Source organism: Vipera ursinii (assembly GCF_947247035.1).
Source record: "Vipera ursinii genome assembly, chromosome: 5".
In the NCBI taxonomy this organism is placed as follows: domain Eukaryota; kingdom Metazoa; phylum Chordata; class Lepidosauria; order Squamata; family Viperidae; genus Vipera; species Vipera ursinii.
In genome coordinates this window covers 42,516,233-42,538,903 of record NC_139518.1, presented here as the reverse complement: position 1 = coordinate 42,538,903, position 22,671 = coordinate 42,516,233, and the positions used below count along the sequence as shown (strand labels likewise).

The window sequence follows — 22,671 nt, the reverse complement described above, 5'->3', positions numbered from 1 at the left end:
CTGATTCATGTTCCAAGATGATAGTACTTGCTGTTTACATACTAATTTAGATAATCCATATTTATTTATTTATTTATTTATTTATTTATTTTAATTCCATTTATATCCCGCCCTTCTCCGAAGACTCAGGGCAGCTTACAAGCTTAGCAGTAGCCTTCATTCTATGTATATGCCTGCTTATTAGGGCTTTCATATCATATAAGTTATGATATCTCTTTGTGTCTTTTAATTATCGTTAAGTACAATAACCTTTCTTTTTAAAAACAGTCGGCCAGCACTGTCAATTCAACAGCACCCGCCTTCTGCACCTATCAGTATTCAGCGTCCTGCTCAACCAAGGGATACAGCAACCAGAATTACTTTGCCTTCCCATCCAGCCATAGGAACACAAAAACAACAGCTTCACCCCATGGCTCAGGTAAATTATTCTGAATGCAATCCAACCAGTTCTCCATTGGGGCATTCACACATCACATTTTGGAAGCAAGAGAAGGTTTTTTTAACTTAATAAATTGCATGATCTCAATTACTGCATATTATGCTCAATGATAGCTTAATGCAGTAACTGAGATCATTTACTTTATTCAATAAACCATGGCTTTAACCACATGTAAGTATTATGTTTTGTAAGGGCTAATAGCATTGCGACTAGTTCAAGCTGATACAGTAAGATTTTTAAGCACATTTCCAACAGTTTTTCATATACAACTTTCCTCTACAGAAAACAATTTTTAGTACTGGTACTCCAGTAGCAGCAGCAACTGTGGCACCAATTTTAGCAACTAATACTATTCCTTCTGTGACTACAGCTGGTAAGTATCTGTGGTTCAGCATTTCTTTGGAACTATTTGTAAAACTGAAAAACTATTATTGTTGCAAAACCCTGTTCAAACTAAATATTTTGCCTTTCACAATAATGAAATGAGTGAGAGTAGCAACGTTTTGGTGGTCATGAGCCATATGTAACATTTTGGGAGAAAACAATATTGTAGGGGCACAGATAAGGGCTAGGATTTGGGGTATATCCCTTTTAATTAGCCCCACAGTGCAATACCATGTGAAAAATACTGCTTGACATTTCTTTTAATTTGCTTCTATCAATAAAATATATTTTCTTGCATAGATTATTCTGTTCTTATCTATATTCATTGACATTTTCTAAACAAAGATTTAATTGTGTTACATTTTTCTTCTAGGTTCCATATCTCACACTCAAGCAGCCACTAGCACAATTGTCACTGTGACTATGCCCTCACATTCATCCCATGCAACAGCTGTGACCACTTCAAACATCCCAGTTGGTGAGTAGGTTCTATTTTTATACTGTGATTTGATTTGTAATATTTAAATATTATTTTTGTTTTTCCCAGAGGTAGGCAATTTATTATTTATTAAACTTATATGCCACCCATCTTGCCTAGAGGTCGCTTATAATCATAAAAACAAGGTAAAACCTTAAAATGATAAATTTTATCACTAAAATTGATTTAAAATTGACAAAATGGGAAGGAAGAGAGCAAGATGCACACAGGGGAAGATGATAGTTCATTAACTAGCCCCAGAATGACATGCCCCCAGTGGGGCCCCAGGTCAGTTGGTAGAGCCAGGTCTTCAGGTTTTTTCAGAAGGCCAAAAGGATGGGTGTGAATCTCACATTGGAGGGCATGATGTTTTGGAGGACAGAAAGGGCCCTTTTCCTGGATCCCACCACTTGGAATTCCTTAGCTGATGGGGTTTGCAGCATGCCCCTTCTGCCAACATGGGTGGGATGAGCCACTTCTATTGGGGTGAGATGTTTCTGCAGATAGCCTGGAGCCATGCCATGAAGGGCTTTAAAGATGATAACCAACATCTTTAATTGGACCCGGAAGCTAACAGCAATGCAACCTGAACCACTATAGTGGCCCCAAGAACTGTCCACATCGCTATATTCTGTACCAGTTGTAGCTTCTGAATATCTTTCAAGAGTAGCTCTGACCAGGGCTTGAGTGACTGTGTGCAGAGACACAAGATCCAGGAAAGGGCACAACTGGCACACAACACAGAGTTGTGCAAAGGATCTCCTAAAAAGGACAATACAGAGAGGCTTGGTTCCGTGAACATCACCTTCTACATATGTTATTTTCTTAGTCTTAGTTTACTGAGTTTGGTGAATAACTGGATTGTCTCTTATTACTATGCAGCTAAAGTCGTCCCCCAGCAAATCACACATACCTCTCCCCGCATCCAGTCTGATTATACAGCAGAGAGGAGTAATCTCATTCCCATATCTAGTCACCGTGCATCTCCAAATCCAGTGGCAATGGAAGCTAGAAATGATAATAGGTACCTGAGCTTATTTTTTTTATATAGGAATCTTAATCCTGGCTACATGGAATCTATATTATTACAGTTTCTAAAATAATTAACCTTTTGTGTAATTCTATTGGATATCTGTTATGATTTTGAAAGAATTAAAATTCCTGGGCACAAACCCACTTAGGAAATGCAGACAGAAAATATCTTGAATTATGTTGCTTTAGTAATGTAGATGCAAGGAAATGAAGGATAATTAATAGTAAATACAGGCAGTTCTCCACTTTCAACCATTTGCTTAATGACAGTGCAAATTAATGACAACCTTTGAAAATGTCATTTACGATCTAAATTTGAACTTATGACTATCACCTGCTCTTACGGTCACATGATCACAATTTAGACACTTGGCATCTGGCACACAGTTATGATCTGTTGCAGCATCCTGCAGTCATGTGATCGCAATTTGCTATATTTTTAACCAGTTGGTTAAGATGATTTTGCACTTATGATCATAATGACTTGACTTAGGAGTGCATGCAATGACTCAACTAATGTCTGCAATAACTCATGACAGACAGTCTGTTCTCAACTGTGGGCATAAGTCAAGTACTACCATACGTATAACGCTCCTTGTCAAATGCTGCATGTCAAACCCAGTTGTATTTAGAAATGGATTGTAATGTGTATGTGCTTAAAAATGCATTTCTAAGTTTGTCAAATGTATACAGTGCTGTCCTAGATAATTACCAACAGAATGGAGAGAGATTTTTTTAAAAAAAAATACCAAGGCATTAAATAAGCAATACGTAAAAAATCCTTTCCTTTACCCCCATATTAATTCTTTTTATTGGATTATAATGTAGCAAGCTATAGAAAGAAATGAGTTGCTTCCACAATCTTTTCAAACGTCCTTCTAAACTTTTTTTCAAATCTGTTGTCTCCAAATAAGCTAACAAATAAGATCTATAATTTGCATTTTAATAAAATGTAGTAATCATAACTATAATTTATTAAATGGATCTAATTGCAAGACTATATTTAATAATTCTCATTTCTGCTCCTTTAGACAGTCAGTGCCTGTTCAGTTTCAATATTTCTTACCAACATATCCTCCTTCGTACCCTTTGGCTGCCCACACTTACACACCTATTACCAGCTCTGTATCCACTATCCGCCAATATCCAGGTAAGAATTCACTAATTTCTCTAATTTACAATGGTGCTTTACTTTGAACAGCAGTATAACTTTATACATAAAAACAGTATTTAAGGTGAAAGCGTGGCCACCGAACGCAAAAGCAGAAAAACACATTCATCATCTTTTGCTTAATTAAAATAATACTAGACTGTATCATCTACTATAATAATTTGGCTAATTGAACATGCTGTGATGAATGGAGCTGGGATATGAATTGATTATATTTTCTTGAGTTGGTGTGAAAGCAAATAATTTAAGTTTAGTGGCACTAATCATGTTCATGCAAGTTATAATATATTTAGCAATATGAAACAGCATAGTTCATTGTGTGGATTTAAAGCTAAATCTGATTCACGTAAATCTTAAACTTTTGCAACTATCAAAATACTGATATATGATTACATTATCAGGTATGAGGTGCATTTGAGATTATCGTACTTAATTACTCCCACACAAACCAGAATATTTATTAAGCATGTTGTCCCAGTTTCAGCCCAGGCTCCAAATTCTGCCATAGCAGCTCAGACTGGAGTAGGAGTAGCTTCGACAGTGCATCTTAATCCTATGCAGCTGATGACAGTAGATGCATCCCACGCCCGTCATATACAGGGCATCCAGTCTACACCAATTGGTGCACAGGGGATACAGCCAGCACCCATCAGTGCTCAAGGAATACAGTCTACGCCAATTGGAACCCAAGGCCTACATCCAGCTACACCAATTGGCACTCAAGGTCTTCAAACCACACCACTGGGGCCTCAGCAACCACAAACTGAAACCAAGACATCAGGTTTTTATTTATTCTGATTTATTTGTGATATACATATAGATATATTTTCCAGTAATTATTTTTTTTGTAGATTGCAATATAAAATTTAAAAGCATAAGAGTAAGATGCAGACATTAAATCTAAAACAAAATCATCAACAATATAAAACCAAATTTCAATAAAATGTAATAGTATGCAAAGAATTTTGAAAGCATACCATTTAAGATGGTCTTCATTTAGTAGTAAAAAGACCATAATATAGGCCCCAGTTAAACATTTCTTTTTTTTTCTGGTAGCCATCTGCTATTTGGATAGTATTTGTGTCATTAGGAAAACACATTCTGAATAACTGCTTTTTAAGACGTTCTTTTGATTATGCTGCAATTTTTAAGAAATTGCATATAGACTGCTATTTTGTTGTCCGTACTAGGAACTTTATTGGAAATATTTTGGTGTCATCAGGCAGGATAAAGTTTCTTCTTTCTTTCAACCTCAAAGAATAGAAATATGTATCACGTTTTTCTTTAACGAAGGAGTTAACTACAATCTGAGTTATTTGGAGACTTACTGAAGGAGAATGCTATACTGTACATCATTAGATTTAATTCTGAAAAATACAGATAAGAGTACCCTATAAATTAAAAATATCAATATCTATGGTGTAGACATGGATTATTTTAAGGAAAGCAAATTATAATTTTCAGATAATCACTTCAACTAAATTTCTATTCTTCTGACCACTTTCACTAGTGGTCTTGGCAGATGGAGCTACCATTATGGCCAATCCAATTAGCAATACATTCAACTCTGCTTCAGCTTCAACTACAGTGGTGCAAACTCACAGCCAGAATGCCAATTCTAGCACATCAGCTCAGGGTTCATCCCCACGTCCAAGTATTCTCCGAAAGAAACCTACTACTGATGGGTAAGTAAAATTGCAGCTGCAGTATTATTTGTGCAAATATTTATATTTATGATCTGTTCATCACCATATCAGAAGTAAGTTTATTTTGTAACAGTTATTTCATCAACCATATTTCATATGGTTGATAATACACTAATAAAGTATAAAAGAAACTATAACAATCTTTTGTATATCTGACTGTATTTTTATCATATGAAGGATCAAAGCTAGAAAAAGTATTTTTAAGTCTCTTTGTTGGTGCTGTCAAAATTGCAGGACAATTTTGAATAAATGTTTTAGACTTGCAGAACAGAATAATACATTACCTTTCTTGTTTTATCCCCACTGGAGAGCTACTATAATATTTTTAAGTAATTACAGTGTTGATCTATACTCTTTACACAGATATTCGTGCTTATAAACAAGGGAAATTTCACAATAGTTAGCATGTTATTTTGCAGGCTGGCAGTGAGGAAAAGCCTAATTCCTCCTCAACCAACTGAGGTTGCTGGCACTCGTGTAGAAAGTTCTGTGAGAAGTGCAAGTGGATCACCAAGACCAACTGGGTAAGATTCCCCCCCACCCCCCGCCTTTAAAAAAAAGTATATTTTAGCTTTGCAAACAAAAGCATATCTCGTATAAATCACACAATGGTAAATGTTTAAAACAAGTAATATAAGAAAACGTATGTATAAATGTTCACTGAGCAAGGTTTTAACCTGTGTAAATCAAGGTAATAGGGCAAGGTTTTCTGCAATTTGAATTTTGCCTCAAATGAGTTCAATCCTTTCCCATCCTAACTCCTTTAGCGGCTAAGCAGGGCATGAGTTGCTAAATCCATAATATTAATACTTCTTTAAGGAAGAGGGTATTTTATTTTATTTTTTCAATTTATATACCGCCCTATTCCCGTAGGACTCAGGGCGGTGAAGGTTATTTAAAAAACAGGGGCAGTCGTAAGCTCTACAGGCAGCTGATTCCAGAGGGCCAGTGCACCCACAGAGAAGTCCCTCCCCCTGGGTATTGTCCGCCGGTAATGCCATCTGCTTTTTTAAAGAAGTAGTAGGGCATATCCTGGATGCCATTTCCACGCATGGTTTTTAAGGAAAATTGCTGAGAAAATCATAAAAAATCAGCTAGAAAGGATGAAAAAAGGAAATGGTTGTTTGGATCTTTCTAATCAGCATTCAGACCCCATCATGAGAAAGAAACTACTTCATCAGAACATAGATGTAGGGAATATATTCTGTCTTGGTCCTGTTAGACCTGTAGGTAGTATTCAATTACAGCTTTCTACTGGACCAGCTGCAAGAGCCTAACCCAAGTAGATTCCTTCAGTGGTGGTCATGGAGGCAAAAAGCTGAAATCCATAGAAGCTCTAGCATAAGGCTTCCATAAGGCTTAAGGCTTTCCCCCATGCTGTTTAATACTTAAATGAAACCAATGGTAGAAGTCATCCATTAGTTCAGGTGAGGTATCATCAGTACGTCGATAAAAGTCATGATAATATATTGCCATCATGAACGATACCAGAAATTTTGCACAGGTATCTGGAGGCTTGATATGGATGGGATGGAACAGGTTTGGAATAAACCCTACCAAAATAAAGCTGCTGATCCTCAGCAAACATTTAATAATAGGGTCTCCATAGTTATTCTGGACAGGGTTGCACTCCCCCAAGAAGGTGGTAGATGATTTGGGAGTCATCCTAGATTCATAGCTCCTGTTTCAGAAGAAAGTAGAAGCTGGGACCAAGAGGCTCTTATGAGAGAAATGCACAGAACTTGTGTTGGAGAAGGCTTCAAAATTTGCAGTGGATTCATGGTGATTTAATTTCTACGCTTATGTGACTGTTTCACCATGACCACTGTAAGTTTACTCTTGTAGGATCTTGAAGAAAGGATCTAACTTTTTAATGTGTGTGTTCTGTCTAGTGTTAAACCTAAACCAGAAATTCATGTGTCCATGGCCACTCCTGTGACAGTATCTGTGGAGGCAGTATCCATACAGAGTAATGAGCAACCTCCTGTCTCAGTTCCTACTTCTCAGCAACCACAATCTGCCATTCCAACAATCATTACGGCAGCTAGTCCACCTTCGCAGCCCACAGCTGCTCTGTCAAGCATTCCAGGAACACTTCCAGCTCCTCCACCTACTTCAGCCACAGTTGTAACTGTTCCTCCACCTCCATCAACCATAAGTGGTATCCTCTCTACAGTATTGGGTCCTGTTGTACCAGAGATAAAAATAAAAGAGGAAGTGGAACCTTTGGATATAATGCGACCAGTTTCAGGTAGGGTTTGGTTTTGTTTTGATTTATAGAATCATAGGGCTGGAAAGGACCTTGGAGGTCTTCTAGTCTGAACCTCTGCTCACAGCAAGAGTCTTATATCATCCAAGTAAAATGGTTTTCCAGTCTATTTTGAAAACCTTTAGATTTGTGTAAATTATTACAAAAAAGAGATAAGAATTGTTTAGGAAAACCAACTTAAGCATTTGTTTCAATATGATTTAACATGTGCCATCCAGAGTCACCTCGAGATAAAATGGGCAGCACATCAATCAATCAAATAAATAATGGTAAAATGACTTGTTTCATTTTAATTACTTTGATTTTCTATATTATTTCATAAAGAAGTTCATAAATTGATGCTAAACCAAAAATTAGCATATCACTGAAAACTTGGGGGGGGGGGAATTTCCTACACAGGTATTGTAATTGCCTATAATTGGAGTATCTGTTAAAAACATTGTTAATGTTTGTGCAACTATGAGACATGAATAAGGATGAACTCAACCAAACATAGGTTAGAGCCGCTATTAAAGTCTACCTCGTGGTGGTAAGAGTAGCAAAGCACCAGTACATCTCTGCCCTTATTTCAGCCTCAGACTACTGCCCTGCAGCTCTGCTTTAGGTAACCCAAGACCTCCTGATTAACAGGATACTGTATGAAAGAATTTGTATAGTATCTGTCAGATAAATTCATTCCCAGTTGGATACTCACGTTGACACAAATCCAGAGATGTTTGGGGTGGAATTTTGCCCAGTTACCTGTATATGGAAACCGTTTGAACCTATTTGGCCCCCCAAAATGGACAGGGCTTTAGCATTGAGAGCTTGGCCACCCGTTCTTTAGATCCATAGCACTCCCTGGTTGGTTAAAGTGGTCTGAGGGGGTATCATGTGAATGAGCTCTGGTGGTAGTGAATTCTTCTCTGAGTGAAGGGGGTTATCCATTTATCTCTTAAGGAGGCTGTGGCTTGCCCTCTTCTTGAGCCATCACTGGACAATTTTTGTCCAGTATTTCACTTACTTTGGTGGGGACAGGGTGGTGATAGAGGCAGTGGTTGAGTAACAGTTCCAGAGAACTTTGGAGGAAGCAGATTATCTGGATCATCCCAAAGGTGCTTTTTCCAAGAGGCAAATGGACTTGATTTTTTCTTTAAAAACGTTTCACTTATCATCCAAAAAGTTTCTTCAGTTCTCAGAAATGGATGGGGAACAACAGGCTTCAACTAAACCTTGATTTGCTTTTGGAGGAAGATGGATGGCTATATTAATTTGATTAAATAATAAGCAAATTATTGTTTTATGTTCAAGATAAAAGGAAAACTGTGAGGCATCTTATTAATAAAGCTCCATGAGGATCTTTTGTTTGTTTCTTCTATAGAAAAGAATTTTGCCTTACGTTACCCCAACTTTAATATTATCAATATTTTATTATATTTTATGAGGCTTGAAATTTTCATAGTTACTGTATGGTTCTCAAATGTTATCAAAAAGGCTAATTGATTTCTTAGTACAAGGCCAAACTGTTGAAAAAAACACTAAATAGAGTGACAGACCATTGTGAAGCCTTTAAGCCATTTTCAGAGAATAATTTTGCAGAATATTCTGAAAGTGTCATATAAATGCATGTGACAAATAGGTGATGCAGCACACTGCATTTTCTGAAAGAAAAAGCTAGAAAATCTGGAGTGTTTTGTAAACACTATCTGAAATTTCTTAAACTTGTTTCTCTTTTTCCTTTCCAGCAGTCCCTCCACTGAGCACAAATAGTGTATCTCCATCTGTTACATTGCTGGCCAACAATCTCACAGTACCCCAAAGTGACTTGCCACCAGGTGCTTCCCCAAGGAAAAAACCACGTAAGCAGCAACACATCATCTCTACAGAGGAAGGGGATATGATGGAGACCAATAGCACGGATGATGAGAAATCCACTACCAAAAACTTGCTGATAAAGGCAGAAAAGCGCAAATCACCTCCAAAAGAATATATAGGTGATTATTTGAATTCAGAAACAAAACTTTCCTACTTAGCCATCTCTCAAAACCATATCTATTCATCCACCCAAATACCATATTTCAGTAAAAGGGATGCTTTATTTCCAAAAATATTACAAATTAAATATTTTTCCCAGATTAGTGCTGGAACTAGCATTAAACAAAGCAGAACTGACCTCTGGTTTAAAAGTCAGTCATAGGATTACATTCATTTGTGTAGTTCATAATACAAACTTCTTAGCAAAGCCTGAATAATTATTTTTAAAATTGTCTTAGATGAAGAAGGAGTGAGGTATGTGCCTGTACGTCCACGGCCACCCATAACTCTGCTCCGTCACTATCGCAATCCATGGAAAGCAGCCTATCATCATTTCCAGCGATACAGTGATGTCAGAGTAAAAGGTATGTCTTCCACTACACGTTTTGTACTAGTGTATTGAAATGATGTATTAGCCACCAACAATGCATGCAAAAGCCTATTTGAAAGTATATAATATTTCAACTGTCTATATAAGGTAATCTACATCTCTGAGCTGAAAGTGGATCTTCCCTGCTTTGCAACAGTTACATGATTTTTCTTGATTGCTAACACAAATAGAACAAATTGCATGGGGAAAAAATCAGATTTGTTTATGCTGCATTACATATTTGGATCATAAGGTCTGACCTTTGTATGTGTAGTGTGCCTACTGCCCTAAAGCAATTATATTATTCTAATATTCACATAAAATACAACCCACTATCAATAATCATAACCAGTGCCAACATACATTCCCGATACATTTTTCATCAATTCTTCCTTTGTTAAAATACCTGTCTAGTAACCAGGTCTTAGCAAGTATGATGTTTCTTAATAGCAGTCTTACATCTGCGGATATCCGAATTTAGTACCTTCAGAGAATACTTGCCACCTAATCTGCTCCTGCTACATCTAATAGGGAGGAGAGACTCTCAGTATGCATTCTGTGTCAGCAAATTCTACATGGAACAAATAGTCTCACAAATACCCAGGTGCCAAACCACGGCATTTTATAAGTTATTACAAACATCTTGAATTTGTACCAGCCAAAGTTTCTAGCAAGCCCAAATTAGAGAAATTCAGTCTAGAGAAAACAAGGGCACAAGTGACTGTTTGCTTATCAAAAGCTCTCATCATCTCTCTATTCCAGAGGTTAATAAGTCTCCCAACAGAATTACTCTCCAGGTTGTTGGGAAATTCCCATGTTTTCCCTGGAACCCAACTTGATCAGATCATATGAATAGATCCTGTACAGTATCTCTATTGTGAAGTATTAAGTAGCACCAGGGACCAGTTAAGTGGAGAGCGGTTTTTCCGCGGACTGGAGGGTGCGTGGTTTTGTTTGCTGCCTGCATCCTGTGGATGGGGCTTTGCTTGTTTGTGTGGACCAGTTGCTGGCATGCCACGGCCTGGTACTGCTCCACAGACCAGGGGTTGTGGGCCCCTGAAGTAGACATAACAAGTGATACCCACCTTCTTGTGCAGGCTTGCACGATTTGTAGAAGGGAAAGGGTCACATTGATACATTAAAAATACCAGTGTGTCGATCATATGCTTCACAACTAACACGTGGCAGTACTGGACGTGAAGACATTAGAGATGCTTAACAGCTGCCTTTGGGAGAGTGAGGATTGCAAATTTATTGACCTTAAAAAAAAACAAAACGCCAGCAGGCTAATAGGGATGTTTGGCAGGCTGCATGCAGCCCACAGGCCATATATTGTGTAGGCCTGTAGTAAATGCTGTATTACCTCCAATTTTATCTCTAGGGACAGCAAATATTTATTTTTTATTTATTTATTTTAATTCCATTTATATCCCGCCCTTCTCCGAAGACTCAGGGCGGCTTACAAACTTAGCAGTAGCCTTCATTCTATGTATATGCCTGCTTATTAGGGCTTTCACACACACACCCAAGCGGCATTATTACAAAGTCAGCTTAATTGCCCCCAACAATCTGGGTCCTCATTTTACCTACCTCGGAAGGATGGAAGGCTGAGTCAACCTTGAGCCTGGTGGGACTCGAACCTGCAATAATTGCAGGCAGCTGGTGTTACTTAAGGAGGCATTAGCCCACTGCTCCACCAAGGCTCCTATAAATTGTCCAGCATCATCATCCTAGGAGTAGAAACCATCAACCACATACTGATTCAAGCAGGGATGACCATGTGCAGGACAGTATAAAAAAACATTTCTACCTGGTCCCTCTGGCTCAATCATACATACAAAGGCCACAAAGAGCCATCTGTAAAACAGAATTTCTAATATTATCAAGGTTCCCAATGAAAAAGTGCTACTCTGCCCTGAGGCTGATATGGTACCAGAAATCCCAGTAGGCATATTTTGGCATCAACATTACTCAGTACCTTCAATAAACCAATTATTTATTTGTCCAATTTATATAGCCATCCACCTCACAAAATACATGACTCTGGATGGCATACAAGAAAGATAAAACTATTTTAAGTTATTATTAAAAAAACATTAACTATAAAAACAAAGCTAAAAATAAGAAGTAACAGATTATGTTGATAATAACAGAGCCACCACACTACTTCACCAGTCCCCTGGTGTCCCCTAGCAGCATCATGAACTCTTGAGGGATCTTCAGATGTGATAGAGCCAGCCTTAACTTTGGGGGGGAAATGGTCCATAACATGGGCGCCACAGCAGAAAAAACACACTGCCTGAGGCCAGCCAAATGCAGCTCTCTAGATAATGAAGCCCATAACATGCTCTCTCTGTTTGAAGTAGTAGGACACGCAGATAAAATTGGGTCCCTAAAATAACCCAGTCAACACCAGCACTTGAATTGGACCTGGAAGCAAACTGATAATCAATGCAGCTTCCAAACCAGGACTGTAACAAGTGTTCTGCTAGAAACACGTATAACTGTTCCCGCCATTTCCACAGCTGAATTTTCCAGATACTCTTCAAAGATAGCCACAATTGGAGTCCATTCCAGTAGTCCAACAAGGAAGTACGCAGGGCATAAATGACCATGAGTGGCATCTCACAATCTAGGACTGGCATAATTGGCACAGAAGGCAGGTTGTGCAAAGAACTTCCTAACCATGATTGCCACCTCATCGAGTAGGAATTATGAGTCCAGGAAGATCCCCAGATTGCATACATGGTCTGTTTGGGGCAGTGTAACCCCATCCAGCACCAAAGATGGCATAGTCCTAAAAGCAGAAAGCCCTAAAACTCAAAGCTATTCATTCTTGCCAGGTTCCAGTTGAAGCCTGCTGATCCCCATTCAGACCCTTATAATCTCCAGGCATCAGGATAAGATACCCATAGCATTGCTTAATTCAGACATGTCAAACACAAGGCCCGGGGGCCAGATCCGGCCCGCGAAGTGGTTTCATGCGGCCCGCAAAGCCATCCTGGAAACAGTGAGGGAACGGCCCCCACTGCCTTGGCCCTGGCCCAGAGACCCTCCTTCTGCCAGAGACCCTCAGATCTGTCCCACTCCTGCCCAGGCCCCAGCGAACGATGTAGAGCTGGCCACGCCCACCCAGTAGGCCATACGCACTCTAGCCACGCCCACCCAGTAGGCCACGCCCACCCTGGCCATACCCACCCGGCCCCCTGAGGGCAACCGCAATGCTGATGCGGCCCTCAATGAAATTGTGTTTGACACCTCTGGCTTAATTCACCAGGGGCAGATACACAATTGGGTATTTTCAGCATTCTGATGATATTTCACCTCTTAGTGACAGATCTCATCCAGCAGTCTCCTGATGTTGAATAAAAGAAGCGAGAGCACCAATCCCTGTAGCACCTCATATAGTAGGGGGCCAAAGGAGGGACCTCTCCTCCCCAATCACCACTAACTGGAATCAACCCTGGAGAAAGGGATTCAGCACAAAACTCTCCTACCTACCCCCTATCCTCTGAGTAGATGGTATCGAAAGCTGCCGAGAGCGAAAGTCAAACAAGGATGGATATACAACCACCATCCCACTCAAAAGGACAACCAGTCATCTAACCTACCTTCCATTAACCCACTCATAGATCTACCACTTACTTTATCTTAGTCTTCTCCTTGTTTCCTCCTCTCCCATTTCCCTTGCTCTTAACCTAGGCAGTATTTCAGAGTCCTGTTGCTATCTTTTTTCCTTGGGGGAGTGAGAGAATTTATCTCACGCTCCACTCACTCACTCACTCACTCTTCCAATTTAATCTTCAATTAATTCTTAATTCTTTTCTGTCTTTCATCTAATTCATTCCACTACCATTGTCACAGTTGCTCTTCCATCTCTCCCTCCCTCCCTCTCCCCCCCCCTCTTTCACTTCTAATTTGTTGCAACCAAATTATTTCCACTCCTTTTGCGGTCTTAGTTAATACTCTGAATAGCAGAATTTTAAGCAATCTATTTAGGCATCCAGTTATTTATTGATCACTAACAGCAGCATTCAGAGATTCAGCAGCTCCAGCCAGTGGCTCTGTTTGAAGAAGCCCACATTTCAGATCTCCAGATGCTCCTCCCAGTGTACGTGATCTCTCAGTGTGACATGATTCTGCCAACCTTGCCCATTGCCATAAGCCAGCGTTATCAACCGGCATGCGCTTCTTCATGAGTAACTCTTTGATTCATCTTTCAGCTCCAGATCCACTACCTTTCTTACCATTGCATGCTGCCATTCTTCTTTATCATCAGAAATCAACATTCCCTAACTAAAAGTTCCTATTTACGAACTTTGAAATTCTTACCATCTAGATTGAAATAACTTTCCCACTCATTTCCATCTGAATAAAGGTTTTGCTTTTGTTTAAAACATCTTCACATATTGAAATCAAGAGTTCAATTTTTAAGGCTGTTCTATTCCAATAACTGAAGTTGACCATTAGATAATTAATGTATAAACTACTTTCTCTCTCCTTTTATTCTGTAAAAATAAACTCTTTCTTTTTTGCATCGCTATTTGCTTCCTTCTCATCTCTCATTCCTTCTAGAAGAGAAGAAAGCTATGCTACAAGAGATAGCTAATCAGAAAGGGGTATCTTGCCGTGCACAGGGATGGAAAGTCCATCTCTGTGCAGCACAGTTATTACAGCTGGTAAGTAGGAAAGTCATGTTGATTCTGTATAAAATAATTTGTATCACATAAACCTAAAGCTTTAGTAAGGAAGGTTTTGAGTCAGGCACAAATACTGATATTTTGTTCAAATGCTCAAAACTTACCTCTGGTGCACTGGTTTAAAGAAATGGTATGGAGCCACTGATCTTAGGCAGCGCTATTATATATTCCTGGTTGTTCCTATTGCAATAGAGGTAGGTGCTTAAGCTTAGTGCCAAGCTTAAGTCTTTGTACAGTATCCCAGAGGTGTAGAAAGGAAAACCAAGATTTGGTTGTTATACATAGACAACAATTGGTTTTTTAAAAGTATCTGAAGCTTTAAACCAAATTAAGATTTTAATCTAAGCACTAAAGTGGTAGTTTATATGAAAATGAAGAATTAAAAGCAAATGTTTTCAGGCATTGGAGAAGGGTTGGGCCTATATGGAAGGGTGGTATGGTGTTTCTACACTGTAGGCAGTTAAGAGTCCATGTTTTCCCATTCAGTGAATTAGGGTGTTCCTTCTTCCTCTTTGAAACATATTGATGTCGTTATCAGTATCAAGATTTTGCTGCTGTTCTGCAAGCAATGAAATTGTATTGAGAATCTGTTGAAATCAGATAAACACCAAATTGGCATTTCTAATTTTGTACCCTGTGTTATGAAAAAATGTGAATCTTAAATATTCTCAATATTTAATATTTTATAGACTAATCTGGAACATGATGTGTACGAACGACTCACCTCCTTACAAGAAGGCATTATCCCCAAGAAAAAGGCAGCAACTGATGATGATTTGCATCAAATAAATGAATTGATACAGGTGAGTTGTGTTTATTTTGCTCATTTTCTTTGGCCTCTGCTGTAGCTGCAGAATAAAGCCTTGATTTTTCTAGATGAAACAACTGTGTAAAAGAAAGCTAATCAATACAAAACATAAACTGGATATTTTCATTTGGTTCCTTTTTTCTTAGCAAACTGATTTAATTCATATTTCCTGGACTGTAAATCAAAACTGAACTACTTTTGGATAGATGTTTAACATCTGAAAAATAAAACTGCATGTTCTCAACTGAAAGTTATAAAGAAATAATTTGGCATTATAAAGGGGTTTTTTAGGCCCTGATATTAGAACATATCAACCCATTTTAAATTCTTCCTTTTATCAGACAATATTGCATTCAAAGCATGGCATTACATAATATGATCCATAAATTTGTGCATGCTGCATAGTTTTTATGCTATGCATTTAGACATTCAGGCCACCCGTTCCCCTTTCTGGTGTCCATTTCCTGTTAAACACCACTGAATATTTCACCTACACTTTAAAAGAAGAAAGGGAATCTTTCTCAACTGAAGTTCCTTAGGCCCTGCATAAAAAAATCCAAAACTTCATTTTACTGAAGGGCAGAGTGGGGGAGAGGATGCAGGACAGAATTATGGTGTTGGCATGTGGCTCCCTATGCAATACCTGCCTTGTTATCATTTATCTTACTTTTGTCGTGTGCAATAATGTTCACATTTTTTATAGGAGCCAGTTGTATTAGAAAACTGTCAGCAAGAACTGGGGAGGGAAGTTACATGAGGACATTGTTCTGAATGGTCCTTTCTGATATGCTATAGTAATACTTCAGTTCTTCAGCTTCTGTACTTTTTGGTGTTTCAAGATGATTGAAGATAAAATGCAGTACTTTGAAGTATTAACATTTTAAATTCAATGTGCTATATTTGTTACATTTCAGGGAAATATGCAGAGATGTAAACTTGTAATGGATCAAATAAATGAAGCTCGAGAATCCATGCTAAAGGTCTTGGATCACAAAGAGCGCGTTCTGAAGCTCCTTAACAAAAATGGAACTGTCAAGAAGGTATCCAAATTGAAGAGAAAAGAAAAAGTTTAGAAAAAAACCTAAAAGGACTCTGAAAACAAAACATGTACAGAACAGTGTTAAAGTTCTTTTATTGGAGGTTTCTTATAAGAAGCAACATTTAAGTAAAAAAAGATGAGAAAGCTGATGAATTAAAACATGGAACCCAGTGACCTTAAGAGACAATTAATAATCTGTCAATGGAACAAAGATTTTTCTCAGGCTTGTCCCTGTTTAAACTCTTCAGTCTCATTTTGTTTAGCTCTCTTGATATGTCCCAGTGCCTACTAATTGGAACCATTGACGCAGGTGTGATAGTCCCCTTCCTTTCATCTTACAGTTTTAGACATTACTTCACTGATTTGTACAATGGATTCCTGCAACAGACCTCAAGAGCCATCTATCTTGAAGCAAACTGACATAAATTGAAAAAGTTGGGGAAATGACACTACTTCAACTAAGCCCTGCCCATTCAGGCTCCTTACGAACTTGCAATGTCTGAAGTAGCCTTCATAAACCAGTGCCCTTGCACTGGCAATTCTGCTATGTTTAGAATCATAAGTGGTTCTGCAGTCTCTAGCTGACTATTTTTAAAATACATTTCAAAGTTATTTGTAGTGTTGTGAATTTTGTGCTGTGCCCATGTTGGTGCTCCAGGATATTGTTTTCAAATACAGCAGTTCTTTCTGTAGCTGGTGTGATACTGTTCATTATATTGCATAAAATTGTGCTATATAACATCTGAAAACATAAATAAAGGATTTGGAGAATTTTGTATAAGAACAATGGTTATAATTGTGTGAAAATATAGAAATGGAAAAAGAGAAGAGTCTGTATAACAGTATATATTTTCCTTCAAAGCTGTTAAGAACAGTGATAATGCTCTTAATCCATCAAGATTACAGGTAATTTTTGATGACTTTTTTCTGATTTTTAGAAGCCAATAGTTCTTTAATCCAATCTTATATTATGCTAAAATAGGATAAACAAAAATATCCAGGTTGTATAAATTTGTCATTTTGACAGAAAAAGAATCCAAACTTTATGGAAATTCTGCTCCTATTGATTTCAGTTAGGGCTGTGCAGAATAAGATTATGCTACTATTAAACAGAGCTCTGTTTAATACGTATGTGTACTTTTATCAGAGTTTCCATTATGCTCATGATCCAGTCTCATGAGGGTAATCCAAGATTATTGTTCTCTAGATTTGTGTTTCAGTTTTAATTCTTCTTGTTGTACTGAAGCTTCAGGTTGCTCCAATTTTCAATAGTGGGGAAGAGACCAATCCACAAAAACCCAAGCACACACAACTCTTACTATTACTAATTTATTTTCCAATAACATTGAATATCAGATAAGAAGAGTAACATCAAAATGGACATAAGAAAAAATGTTCACATTTGGATAATAAAACCATGTCAACTCCTTCTGCTGAAAAGATTAGCAAGCCCCACAAATTAAAGAGGCCGCAGTATCTTTGTGACTCTGGAAACTTCTCCAATTTCAAATTCAGAAATTGACAGCACTGTATAGATTCCTACCGTAGAAATTTTGTGACACTTGACATCATTTAAAAACTTCCCCCTCTAAAACTCATAAAATAGAAAATTCTCTAAGATAATCCTATCTGCTATGGAACATGCTGTTATTAAATATGTTAAATGTTATTGTTAATCACCAATAATATGCCTGCCCTCGTTTTATTGTCACAGATTCAACACTAAAAAGCAACCAAGACTTTTGAAAATGGAACAATTTTAAGTGCTACATTTCTCTGTTACACAATTCTAGTGTTCTACTTACAAAACAATTGTACTTTTGTCAGCTCAGCTAGGAAAATATCTTAAAGAATAGATTTCCAAGGATCCCAAGTGATAAGATTTATTGTAGCAAAATTAACAAAGATGCCACAAAAGAAATTCTAATGACTTATCTATAGCAAATGCAAACTCTAATGGGATAAAAATTCAATTTCTTGTGCCTCTTATTTCCTGCCAGCATGATGTAAAGGTTATGTACCACTCTTTTGCACCAGATGGGTATTTTCTTTATAATGGACTGCTCTGGTATAAGGCTTTTTGCTTGCACTTGTGTAAGAGTTTATGTAGCAGATGTGACAGTTAAAAGTTGAGGTACAGCTTATCTATGCATTTATTTCTGTGCATTTACAGAGCTATTTTAAAATACAGGCCATTTGAATAAGTGTAGAAAAGACCACACAATCATATAATAAAATCCCAAAGCCACATTTTCAGACCAACCTACTAGCTCTAAAAAGACAATTATAGAACCTTAAACTGAGGATTTCTTTTAATGTACAAGTTTCCTCAATTAACAATGAACAGCAATGAATACCTGAATTTTTATATGCTCTCGGCTCATGAGTCAACATATATACAATAAACCTGATTATGCATGCTGGATTCTATAGCATGCTGCCCATCCCTACAGCTCAAGACTACTTACATTGTAGGGCAACATCAAGGGTCCCTTGACATCTTTTTGTATGAAATCAAAAATTACATTTGATTTCACAATTTTTATGTAAAAGGAAAAGTAATTCTAATAAGCAACTACATTTATTAAAAAATGGCTTAAATTCAAGTAATTCTGCAAAGGTACTAAGATTCTGGTATGCAAACATGTCACTGGGTTCAAACTAATTTTTTCTATGTGACAGTGTAATTCTATTTAGAAGCAAGATTCAGTAGAATTTTGTACATAAAATCAATAGACTTTTAGGCTTGATCTAAATTTGCTCATAAGTGACTAAATGAATTCATCTGATTTATTTCTAAAAAATATGTAAAGAATTGTGTTGTTAATAACTTATAGTGCTTCCTATTTGAATAACCTTATAAATATAATAAACGCAATAATAATTATATTAAAGAGGATCAGATCTAATAAGTACTAAGATGACAGACCACCAGGAAACCCCAGGACCATGGACAATGAAAAAGCATCCTGTAAGAAGGAAGGCAATCGCAAATCACACCCATACCGATGTCAAGAAAACAGAAAAGACTCACTAGCAGTCAATTAGGGAATTCTTTGCTCTATTTTTCTAACAAAATGATTCTCATGATTCCCCAGGGGTGCCATTAGCAAATCTGATTTGGATGGACTTGCCAACAGAATGTTGCATCTGTGAATTTTATTCCAGAGCAAGATCAATTTTCTGTAGAGTTTTGGGTCTGAGCACAAGCCTAAGGCACAAACAAATCCCTTTCTTGCAAAAATGCACTATTCTTGTCAGAGAAGGGCAAGCTGCCGGCTGCAGATAGATCCAGTTGTGCTGGGGGGGGGGGAAGAAGGATTTTTATGCCATCCATGAAAAAAACAACTTTTAGCCGTGCTGTCCCAACCTGCTAGGTAGTAGATAATATATGTCCATTTCAAAAATGGAAGGGGAGCTTTGAAAGTACAAGAACCCCATTGAGACAACAGATTCTACCTGCCAGTAGGGCCTGTAGATGAACCTGCTGGACAATTTCCCAATCTAACCTAAAGTAGGCGCCTAGCTCTCCCTCTTGTGACCAGTATTCCTAATTTTTTGGGCAGGTCCACTACAAGTTTTAATCCTGCAGGTCAACTTGCAGGTTAGCCACAGTCCAGCCTTAAACTTTAGGGCCAAGATTATTAAGGATAAAGCAAATTATTTGGAGAGAAGCCTACTTGACTCTGCATGTATTCAAAGGAAGTGAACTTATTTCCCTCCCATTGTCATGTTTAGTCAGGTAGACAGACTGAAAAGGATGAAATGCTTCTAAAAGGAGTCCCTAAGTAAGGAGTAATTTACATGGAGAAAGAGGAAGTGAGAAGATGACGACTGTCACCGTAGATTGTCCCCAGAAACCTGTTTGTTCCAAAATCCATAATCCCAGAAGCAAGAGTTGCAAGAATAGCAAGCTGTCTTCTACATAAATACAATACATTGATATTCTATATAGGAGGTATAAAATGCATGAAAAACAATATATGGTGGGGGGTTTTGCAGGCTATGGACGCTTTACTCTCTTTCCCAAAATTGCCTCCTGAATCAGGATGCCTAATTTTATCTTGTGTTCTGGCATGCTGTGGTTTCACTCAAAGCCTCAAGCTTTGTATCATTTTCTCAAATACTACTGGACATGGGAATTGAGGCCCTTACCTACAGCAATCAAGCTTTACTATTTATCATTTTAGGTGGTCCTAGCAATGCAAAATCTGAAAACTCCTCCTTAAAATGCTGTGTCACAAACATCTGCAATAGATTTTGCCTGCTCTACAATTCAATCTGCCAATACATTTACATTTGTCATTTAAATCTGCAGCCTTAAGCATACTTACTAAGGGAGGAAGTTTCTATGAGTTCAGCTGAACGTACATCTCAGTAAAAATGTGTAGTATTGTCAGCACCTTCATGAAAATAGCTGATTTAATTATCTGGAAAAAAAGACACTTACTTAGTCCTTAAGTTTAATCAAATTTATCTTGAATATTTAAATTTTGATTTTAAAATGTAAAGCATAAAGACATGATAACAAACGTATGCTCTGTCATAGAAACGTTTTTTTCCCAATTGTAGCATGTCTGAAAGCTGGACCATTTGAAAATCTGAATCAAGAAAAATGGATGTCTTTCAATTGTAACTCTGGAGAAAATTAATGAAGTTACAGAAAGAGCAAATAATACTGAAATAAAATCAGACTGCTCAGTAGAAAAATAATAAAGCTAAATCTTAAGAATGTCTTTTCGCAGAAATGAGTGTTATTGGAAAAGAACCTGATTTTCAGAAAAATTGAAGTGGATACGTGTGTGTGGGTGTATCTATTTTATATTGCTATTTTAAAGTTTATATTAACCAGGCTGCAAATTTTAATTTCTTTTCTCCTTGGTTCAATATGTGCAGCGCATGCCCTTAATATTTTGTCTTTTAATCAAAATTCTTTGTTTGTATATATCTTTCCTAATTATTCTGGTGTTATCAGTTATGTTTTTGGATATTTGAATCCTAATTCTCTTGTAATTAACAAGTGCAATAAACCTATTTCATGAATTTCAGAAAAATTGAAAACAATCGAAAAAGAAGTTGACAGGAAGAAAAAGTGGTTAAATAATGTCACCAATCACCCAAGCATGAGCTTATAAGTACAAACAGTCCTCAGATCACAAAAAGTCAAGAAGTAACTGGGCGACAAGTCTGAAATAGAAGAATATTATGTGCACAGATGCATGACATTAATAGTCTACTATGTACTTAGATGCAGCATTATGTAAATGTTAGTTTATTGGCTGACCTCCGTTTTGAAATATTGCCAGTAAGGGGCTGAGATTAGTAGCCAACAACAGCTTTGCGGAAAGTGAGGTATTTCAAAGCTACAAGAAAGTTCTTTTCCATTTGGTTCACCTTACTTTCTACAATCAGGTAAACTGTAGCTATACGTTACCTGCAATGTATATGTTGTAAATTTTTTGAAGAAGTCTAAAAGGCATATTGTTGCACGATTTTTTAAAAAAAATAAATCCCACTTTTGAGATGTATATAATGCTATTAACCGCAGTCAATCTTCGTCCCGTGAGAAATTGGCCATGTGCAAGAAAAGACGTAGGCTAGCCCTAGCCGGAACTTCTAACCCCGGGGTCTTCAAACTTGGCCCTTTTATGACTTGTGGACTTCAACTCCCAGAATTCCTCAGCCAGCAAAGCTGGCTGAGGAATTCTGGGAGTTGAAGTCCACAAGTCATAAAAGGGCCAAGTTTGAAGACCCCTGTTCTAACCGGTAGTTTGGTTTCCTTTATTTTAAGAGTGCACTTGAAGTGGTGAGACTTTGGGCTGGAAAGTGCTGCATTTCTAATTTATGTGATAAAATTAAAAAAAGAAAAAAACCTGATCGGCAGAACAGAGCGTTTTTGAATTTCAACACTAGATTTTTTTAAAAAAAAAATTCAAATCGTTAGCTAGACGAGTACAAAAGAGGCCAGAGCTTCTAAACATTGACCCGTTGTCCCGAAGTACTTTTCACGACCTATTTTCGTCGCCCTCATGCTGTTAAAGACGTAACAAGCTTGTCCTAATCATCCTGAGGCTGCCAGTTCTTACCGGTGTGCCGACAAAATAGCCTTTTTGAGGAAACTCCAAAGGAAAGCCTGACATACGCAATCAACTCTAGTAATCCGTTAAAAGGGGGAACCTTCTCCATTTCCCTTCCTTCTCTATAGTCGCCAGGGCTTCTCACGTGACCTTTTTAACGGCTCACTATGCGGTGGGTGGAAGTT

The 22,671-nt window shown here is 37.7% G+C and overlaps 1 protein-coding gene and 1 long non-coding RNA gene across 6 annotated transcripts in view; one reads left to right on the top strand and one right to left on the bottom strand.

Annotated features, from left to right (window-relative positions):
- SAP130 (Sin3A associated protein 130) overlaps positions 1 to 16,519 on the top strand; it is a 23,163-nt gene extending 6,644 nt beyond the window's left edge. For 2 of the 4 annotated variants that reach the window (XM_083363743.1, XM_083363741.1), the window contains 14 exons: positions 268 to 418; positions 722 to 812; positions 1,197 to 1,301; positions 2,184 to 2,325; positions 3,365 to 3,483; positions 3,983 to 4,285; positions 5,015 to 5,189; positions 5,630 to 5,734; positions 7,103 to 7,461; positions 9,204 to 9,452; positions 9,732 to 9,857; positions 14,438 to 14,541; positions 15,252 to 15,365; positions 16,285 to 16,519. In XM_083363743.1, coding sequence (XP_083219869.1) covers positions 268 to 418; positions 722 to 812; positions 1,197 to 1,301; positions 2,184 to 2,325; positions 3,365 to 3,483; positions 3,983 to 4,285; positions 5,015 to 5,189; positions 5,630 to 5,734; positions 7,103 to 7,461; positions 9,204 to 9,452; positions 9,732 to 9,857; positions 14,438 to 14,541; positions 15,252 to 15,365; positions 16,285 to 16,443 — 2,302 coding nt within the window. In that variant the 3' untranslated portion in view covers positions 16,444 to 16,519. The remainder of the gene's footprint in view (positions 1 to 267; positions 419 to 721; positions 813 to 1,196; positions 1,302 to 2,183; positions 2,326 to 3,364; positions 3,484 to 3,982; positions 4,286 to 5,014; positions 5,190 to 5,629; positions 5,735 to 7,102; positions 7,462 to 9,203; positions 9,453 to 9,731; positions 9,858 to 14,437; positions 14,542 to 15,251; positions 15,366 to 16,284) is intronic. The other 2 variants (XM_083363744.1, XM_083363742.1) reach the window with 2 other exon arrangements.
- LOC310641065 overlaps positions 1 to 22,671 on the bottom strand; it is a 27,000-nt gene extending 4,329 nt beyond the window's left edge. The window contains exons 1-3 of one of the 2 annotated variants that reach the window (XR_014492663.1): positions 21,844 to 22,671; positions 20,744 to 20,839; positions 17,055 to 17,151 (exon numbers count right to left, since the gene is read on the bottom strand). This is a non-coding gene — a long non-coding RNA (uncharacterized lncRNA). Of the gene's footprint in view, positions 1 to 17,054; positions 17,152 to 20,743; positions 20,840 to 21,843 lie in introns of those variants that run through there. The other variant, XR_014492662.1, reaches the window with a different exon arrangement.